At 29.9% G+C, this 8,969-nt stretch overlaps 1 protein-coding gene across 1 annotated transcript; it reads left to right on the top strand.

Moving 5' to 3' along the window:
- Nucleotides 1–7,178: 7,178 nt before the first annotated feature.
- On the top strand, nt 7,179–7,934 carry LOC119687051. The gene is made up of 3 exons (XM_038101206.1): nt 7,179–7,285; nt 7,368–7,598; nt 7,656–7,934. The coding sequence occupies exons 1-3, from the start codon at nt 7,180–7,182 to the stop codon at nt 7,856–7,858; spliced, it is 540 nt and encodes a 179-aa protein (XP_037957134.1). The 5' UTR covers nt 7,179; the 3' UTR covers nt 7,859–7,934.
- The last annotated feature ends 1,035 nt before the right edge of the window (nt 7,935–8,969 follow it).

Raw genomic sequence — 8,969 nt, 5'->3', positions numbered from 1 at the left:
TGGACGTTATAATACAATATTAAATACATTAAGTATTATTTATCTACATCAATACACAGGCAACTTGGAGTCCATTCCAATTCAAGATATTCGAAGAATACTTTTAATAAGACCTTGATTTATTAACGCATTCTTATCGGTTTCCTTTTGCACAGTATCCGCTTGTATAGACCCAAGTCTCTAATATAGTTATTATGCATCTTATCTTATTCTGAGAGTCAAAAGCAGTTCATGTTTATGGAAAACATTGAGCGTTTGGGACCAAACGAAGTTACACTCCTTTCAAGCTGATCTTGACTGATGCAATTTTAAATTCAAGATTTTTGAACTTCAAATCTTTGATTTTCTCGATGTGTTGTTCGTGTCAAATTGATGGTGGTGGTTGTTCAAGTCGATTTTCATCGTCAACACTTCTTCTGTCCTCTTTTAATTGTTTACACTATTAAAAGTTTTTGCTCAACAAAATCAAAATTTATGATGCTGCCGAATTCACTTTCAGACATTTACAAAAACAGATGGAAACTCAGATAGTGACATAAAATTTGATACAAAAATCAGTATTAACTTAAATCGAATTATAGCATTGACAGACGGGAGCTAAATTATCGTTAAGGGGCTAAATTATAATTTATTTGCTCATTTAGCAGTTTTAAATGATCATTTATGGTCTTTAAATGACCGAATTTATTCGTCATTTAGGTTTTTAGAAATGGTAATGGTGCATATGCAAGTAAAACCAACTAAAATATGGAACAAATTTCAAGCTATTTGGTTTCAAGCTAACATATTTGCAAACATTGGTAAATGTAAGTACTTGTTATATTTTTATATATTTTTATATATTTTATATTTTTTTATATATTTTATATTTAATTAAAGCAAGTTTCTTTAATTTTTCTTGTTTATCCATTTTGAATATAAAATTCTCTTGCTTTTTCAATAACAAAAAACATACAGCAACTTCTTAATGATAATTTATACCGTCAGGGTATTTTTAAAATGATCATTTAAGGGTGCTTAATGATAATTTAGTCAATGCTATTAAGCTTGATTGGAAAAAATTAACTATTTGTTTCTTCAGATTTCTTTTTACAAGCACTGAAATTAGCCAAAAAAAAAATTGTTGCTACAAATAATTTTGGTTGATAATTCTCAACAGTGCATTCTCAAGCATTACTCATAAAACAGATAATCTGTTTAAATCATATTTACATATTTCACAATAAAAGTGTACTTAGTATTTGGGCAGCAAACTTTTTAATACAACCGTTAAACTAAACACAAATAAACATTCAATAGGGTACTGATTTGTATAGCTTTTAAGGTACTTATCTAAGTAAATAATTATATTAACATTAACTATTGTATTCACATTTGAATATTGCAAACGAAAATATTGTTATAGACTAAAAAAGCTTAACATAATGAGAATTATAACTTAAATTTGTATTAACTAAAAATAGTACACAAATTTTTAATATATTCTGAGTATGTGTATTAAAAAGGAGTACACCCATATATTTAACAGTAGATCTCTCTGTTTGAAGAGCCTACAAAAATTCTTGTTTCAATATTATAAACGAAAAGAAAACAGATTTTGAATTTTATTTCATTAAATTATTATTTCTAGGCATAGGGTTGTAACAATTTGTTTAAGATACAAAATTTACAGTTTCCATATACTTATATAAATTATCAATCGAGTTCTTTAATATTATTTCGAGTATTGAATACTGACTTTTAAATAAGTTTCATCGCATTCTGAATAGAATTGCTTGTTATGCTATTCATATTATTGGTGTATAGATAGCCAATAACTGCGCCTCCACCATTATCTGGAGTAGTTAGAGTCTGACAATTAATATATTCCTTGTTAACAGATACCTTATTTTAATTTTTCAACACGGTTTGATGATCCGTATAACTGCGCTGGGCCACAGCGGTTAGACGCTTTCCAGTATCTGTATTTATAGAAAAGTTCAATGTTACTTCTAAAAACACTTCTTCTCCTTCAAAACGTTCTTCATTTGCAACATTTGTGCATTGGTTCCGGTCAGAGAGCACTTTTGTTCGTTTCGTTATTTCAGAATTAGCTTTTTTACGTACACATATGTCTTTCATTTCCTTCCATGACTTATATATTACGGAAACATATAAGCCAGTACATATATATAAGGTTAGTAGGGTGTAATGATCTGCTGGATGTTTGTGCAGCAAAGCTTCTCTGGCAAATAATGTAGGCATTTTCTTATAAAAATCATTATGTTGCTGTGGAGATAAATGATTGCAATAAGTAAACAGTCTTTTCTTTGTAAAACATTATAATGTGATATATTAATAACAGACTTTGTCAGTAGGATATTTTAAAATAGTTTGAATATGTTAATATAGCATATTTAGTTTCTAACTTATAAGTAAGAAATATGTTTTACAAATTTTATAAAATATTGAATAATTACCGGTAGTTAATTGTTTATATATTAGGTCTGTTCCACGAGCTACTCATAGTAAAACATGAGTAAAACAGAAGTAAAATTTACACAAAAATACTTGAAAATTTGCTGGTGGAACGCGCTTGTGTATACACAGTGTTTACTCAAAGTTACTATGAGTAGCTCGTGGAACAGACCTATTATATATAATTATTTTTAAAACTATAGAATTGTAATAAACTATTGTGAATTTATGGGTACACACAATTTTTTCAATTGTGTGGAAAAATTTTGATAATTATATTTTTGGAAATCTTTTTCATTTAGAAGGACGTTTTGGCACATGAATTAATCCAAGTTCAGCTTATTAATATAGATAGTTACTTGTTGCATAAAGGTCAAAATCAAAACTGGTAAACTGAATTTGAAGATGTGAAGAAAAAGTAATGGCTAAATGTTAATCACTTCATTTTCGTAATATAATATGTAATTAGGAAACAATTACAATGATGCAATTTAAAATTAGAAATTGTAAAATATGTTCTACCTTCCGAGGGACAAATTTATTTAATATGAAAATATATTTGTCCACCTTTACACATACAAAATACTTTGTATTTTTCTCAAATACTTTGTATGTATTGTAATTTTATAAGATTTTATAGAAAGTTACTTTGGCACTCCCGTTTCTAAAACAAAGTGTCATCAAGTCAAGTGAGAAGGTCACTAACCCTACTTATTAATTGCAGATCCCCCAAAAATATTATGACATGTAACATATTATAAATACGGACTTAAAACAAACTAAGTTCTCACCACTATGCAACGGTTCTCCAACTAAGACATCAATTCTCCAAGAATTCACGTTCTCAATATCAAAAAATTTATTCAAAATTTGTTTTGATCACTTTTCGATCACATGCTTCCCATTTGCACTAGCAATGTTTTCGACTAATTTTAAGGCACTTACCTTTGGATTTTTGTCAACTTCTTTTAAAACCAAGCTGACAACCCTACGTGTGAGTTTCCTTGATCCGCTACTGCGAGGATTATTTTCAGTAGAACCAGTATTTTTATAATTTCTTATTATCGTCGGAACTGTTGATCGAGTCAAATTTACTAGTTTTGATATTTTTACCATAAGGTTTTTCTTCATTTCTATGCTTAATAACCAGATTTCGCATATCACTTGAAATTTCTTTTCGTGGACCCATCGTGTCAATTAAATACCACTCACAAAGCACAACTAAGTGCACTATATACATATATGTATGACTCATGCCACAAGCATGAAATATGAAAAACGGTACTTTCCTGTTTAACATTTAAATTACTGTCGACTAAATGTAACAATCAATGAAGTGTATGTAGACTTTTGTCAATGATTTTTTTAGATTTTTTCGAATAACTTTGTTAATTTATATTGATGAATGAATTTTCTTTTGTTTATTATTATTAAATAACAGTTCTAAACAAAACTGTATCATTACTTTTTTCTTTTATGTCTTTGGATTTACGAGCTAGCAGAAATGAGGGGATGTATGTGGAGTTTTGTCGGTCACTGTATATACATTGGAATTTGCAATTAAAACTTCTTATTGATCACGAATTAATATTTTTGAAGCACTGAAGCAATTTGACATATGTATGTACGGTATGTTTGACAGAAAATGATACTGGAGTATACTTGATCTCACAATAAACAATTGAATAGGAAAGGACTCAACTATACTTGACTCAGTGAAACACATTTTTTATGATAGTAAAATATCGAAATCATTTTTCAAGACGTCCACAAATTTGTCGTCATTATTCAGATCAAATAGTTTTCTCTTGATACTCATCATTTCCATATTATGTAAGAAACTATTTTGTGATAAATAATTAGACAGTATTTAAAACGCATTATTTTCATTATTAAGTAAAATTATAAAAGTCAAAATGATTAAATTTTTGAATTTTCTGCACAAGCTCGGGATCAACATCGACAGAGATTTGAATGACTTATGGTTCCACTAGTAGCGCCACCACTCAAAAATGTATTTCTTTGTCACTGTATTTTTATAAGATTTCAATTCAGTTTCTTCATGCTAATAGTTTTTTTCCGCAATTGAGGAAAAAGTATGGAATTGTGAAGTTAGAACAAATCAATACATCGTTGCAGAGTTATATAAGGTATATTGTTTTGTGTTGTTTAACAATAACGCATAAAATATTATATAGCCATTAAGTGAAATAAGTTAGTTAGTGAAATTATTTCGATTTACTCGATTCATCTATATTGTAAGTCGGTGTACCAGAAAGTAAACACTCAACTGGTTCGATAATATATATCCTTTATTACACGACTTTCTACAATATGGTAAAATATAAGTTGATTCATTTCATTCTGATTTTTCTGGGTTTCGTCACACATTCATACAAAAATAATCACCTTTCAAATTAAGGCACAACCAAGAAGTACCAAAATAGTTGTAAAAGTACGATATTGTCAGTTGAAATATGACACTCTATGTAACATGTGTTTTGGTCATAACCATTAATGGTGGGAAATTATTGTGACCATTTGTCGTATGATTTATTTTCCTAGTCCTCAATTATTTATTTTTAATTTTTTCTACTTTTATCCAAAAAAAAATATGGATTTGTTTACATAATGAAAATAAAACAAAAAACAGGAAATTATTGAAGTTAGAATAGTTCGAATAGAAATAAAGAGACAATAACAAATATTTAATTAATTTATTGAAATTTGGCTCACCAATTATTAGTCCATAAATTAACTACATTTTTGTTATTGTCTTTTCATTTCTATTTTTCTAATTTCTAACGTCATTCTTGGCAAGAAAAAATTACCATTAAAAACAAGAAATTATTTTAAAAAAGTGAGCAAAATGCGAATACGAATCAAACGCGAAACAATACGAGTTTGCTTTGTTGTTTACGGATTTTGGAAGAAGGAGGTCTCGAAAATTTGGATTGCACGCTGCGCTGAATTTAATATATATCTGGTTTAAATAATGATATTCACATTAAAATTTTGAAGGATTATATTAAATTATCTTAACTAACATAAGATTTTAATTTAATTTACCCACCTTTCTTTTACGTGGACACCTGAATTGGACAGCGCTGCTTAGATATTCAATTTCTTCCATGTGAAAAAATTCTTTTCTAGCAGGGACTAGTTTGGGATTTAACAAAGATTTCACAACTTTATTCATACAATAGCAAATATTGAGATATTATTACTTATTACCATATTATTAATGATGCTTCACATACAGCTTCTCTGGGTTAAAGTTATCTTTTGTCTTCTTGTCGGCGCCTTCTATTAACACAAAAGAGGGTCTGGCGTACGAGTAAATGGCGGGATAACTAGGATACAACATCTGACAATCGAAGGAACTGTCAGTAATTATATCAAAAACACAGACAAGTTCGGAAGCCAGTCGTCTCACAAAGAACAATTTAAGTTAGCACCCCTACCTCCGATCTAGGCGGGTATAGGCTAATAACTTATATTCCGCTGAATCTTTTCATATTAAATTATTTACAAGGAATCAAAACAAAAATCGGATTAACAATAATCGAAACACGTTGACGCCCACACGAGGATGACGAAGAGGAATCACTAATACATCTTCTGTTACAGTGTCCAGCTTTCGCAAGACATAGACTCTCCTACTTAGGGTCGCACTTTTTCAATTCATTAAGAGAGCTAAATTCTATTTCTCTAGCTCGTGTCAATGGCTTTGTGGCCAATATTAAATGGTTACATGGTGACAGGTGTCAAATTCTTAAGGGTATCACAATGGACCTAATGGTCTAAGTGCGTCTTCGGACGGTCTCAGTAATCTAGCCTAACCAAACCAAACCATGTACAGATCATTTTTTACAACACCTATGCCGAGCAATATTTTATACGAAGAGTTGTAACTTTTGTGATAATTGAGTGATAAGATTGAGATGAAAGCAGAAGAAGAAAAGAAAGAAATAAGATAAGAGAGAAGAGAAAAGAATAGAAGAATAGTAGTTGCTTAATAAGTTTGATAAGTTTGCAAAGTGAGAGTTAAACATAAATTCATATAGACTAAATTTTATTTTTGACTCAAATAGTTTATAATTTATTAAAAGTTTGAACTTTAATAAAAATATCAAGAAACATTGCGTTTTTTTTAGATGCCCAACACCAACTCTGAAATAAGCAACGATTATGAAAATTCAGAAAAAGCTTTCATTCTCCCTTTTGTTGAACGGTTCTATGGGGGGTATATGGCATGTGTGTGGGTACAGATACGGCGCTGTAGATTGAATGGCGATTAAACGGTCAGATTTTTAACTTTTAGTGGATATGTGTTTTGTGTGGAATTGAACATCTATGCTTAAGTTACTGTGCCTAGAGCATTAAGTAACATTTGATACTTATGTGTTTAAGTGTTTGGGTTTCCCACATAGCCGATGTCTATGCATAACTATTTATTTTCACCCAAAATAATAATTCTGGTGAAAATTTGTTAAACTTTGAAAAATGCTAATATTTATAATTTGTTTGTTAGATAAATGAGCATATAAATATCTTATGTATCTAATGTTTAACGTCAATTCATAAACATCAGCTGTTCAAATATTTTAACAGAGCACATGAACACGTAAAGTTATGCATTATATAAACACTAAATATATAAATTCGCAATAATTTTAATATAAATAAATTCAAACTAAAAATGTTTCATTATTCTTTGAGATGTTTGTAAATATGGCAAAAGTGGATTTCTGCAAAAACGCAATGAGAGTAATTTTACCATTACTTTATTTGGTAACATTTTGCATAATAGCAAATGCACAGTGTCGTAAGAAAAAATATTAATCTTATACATATTACAAAAAAATTTGTTAATTATAATATTAATAATATAAATTATAATAATAAAGCAACACCAATAACATCGGCTCCATCCGTAACGCCAGTCGAATACCAGAAATGCTTTAGTGGATGCGAACAAAGCTGTGATGAGTTGAGAAGTGGAAAAAACTGTTCCACACTAGTAAAAAAAAAATCATCTTGTAGGCAAGGATATTTTTGTGCTCCTGGATTTGTTCGACGTGAGAAGTCTTATAATGAACATAATGACAGTGAATGTGTATCAGTGGATGAATGTTACCGTAAGTAAATCTTTAAACTTACAACCAACCTGCATTAAAATTTACGCGATATTGTAGTTATAAACTGCAGTGTTAGATACAGGCCATGTAATACTCAGTGTGAGCGAAACTGCAATAATGTAATATATCGAACTTCATGCAAGAACGTTCAATACAAACGCTGCCCTTCAGGCTACTTCTGTGCTCCGGGATTTGTGCGCCGTACGGGTGCTGATAGTGAATGCATACGTGAGAAAGAATGTTACGCCCAGAGAGGTTGATTATTAACACTTTTATGCACATATATTGGAATATATTATCATTAAAAATGAATGTTTTATGCTATAAATGTGACAAGATTTTTGTTTTATTGTAGTTAATGAAAAATCAAAGGTAATTCACTAAACCTACTTGTACCAGTCTCGAAAAAGCTTGTAGCGGCTTTGCAAAATTGACTTCCATCGATACATTTAGATACTAAATTTATGACTAATCTACCCTCTGCTTTATGAAGTTGTCTAATTTACATTTTCTTAGAAAATTGCAATTCTAAACGCAATTGCAGTTATACTATGGACTACTCATTCATATACAGATGATGCAAACATCATTTGTCGGTAAACTGTGATATATAAAATTGCGACATAAAAAACATAAAAAATTAAAAGGAAAACGTTTTACTTACACCAATTCAAGTTTTTTTAAAAGTCAGTCTATCATATCTATTTACATATCTAGCATATCTATTTACTTTTTTTTTTGCATTGGTTTATTTATTGTAAATTTTTGGTAAAAGTTCAATCAAATATTTTTAAAACGCAGTAAATTTTATGTTCCTACCATTTATAGAATTTGAGATACAGCCATTTGAAAATGTGTCTACAATGTCAATTCTCAAAACCCCATGGGTCCGTATTTCCTAGGAAAAAAGTCACAAAATTCTTACCCGAGATACGGGTCTTCTTATTTTATGAAAGGAGCTCAAAAAAATTTCAGCCAAATCGAAGCGCATGAGGTCAAATAAGTGTCCGATTTGTAAAAGAATGACCCATATTTTCTTATATTTGCTCTTTCTGCATTTTAAGAAGCAATAGCTCTTGACGCGTAGAGTTGCAGACTCACCATCAATAATCCCGGTAGTAAAGCAATACCGCATATTTAAAGTATACACATGTATGCTATTGAGCTAGGGTATTCATATTTATTAATGATTTTCTTTTGAGGCGATTTAGTGCAGTTGCAGAAGGTGTATGTCGAACATGAGGATTGGGATGCGACTTGAGTCTCTCTCGGAATTTAGGTGTATATTGGCGAATAACTTCTTCACAGTTGGTAGATTTAGATTTTTGTGTAGGTTTTTGTTTTTATTTTGTACTCTCTGGATTTTTTCTA

Source organism: Teleopsis dalmanni, chromosome X (assembly GCF_002237135.1).
Source record: "Teleopsis dalmanni isolate 2A chromosome X, ASM223713v2, whole genome shotgun sequence".
NCBI classification, from domain to species: Eukaryota; Metazoa; Arthropoda; class Insecta; order Diptera; family Diopsidae; genus Teleopsis; species Teleopsis dalmanni.
The sequence above is the reverse complement of the archived record's forward strand: the minus strand, read 5'-3'. Positions and strand labels throughout refer to the sequence as shown.

Excerpts from the sequence above, each read along its gene's own strand:
- LOC119687051 (XM_038101206.1), top strand. The coding sequence starts at position 7,180 with ATGTTTGTAAATATGGCAAAAGTGGATTTCTGCAAAAACGCAATGAGA. Across the intron at positions 7,286-7,367 it reads AATAGCAAATGCACAGTGTC|CAACACCAATAACATCGGCT; the intron begins GTAAGAAAAAAT and ends ATAATAATAAAG. Across the intron at positions 7,599-7,655 it reads ATCAGTGGATGAATGTTACC|TTATAAACTGCAGTGTTAGA; the intron begins GTAAGTAAATCT and ends GCGATATTGTAG.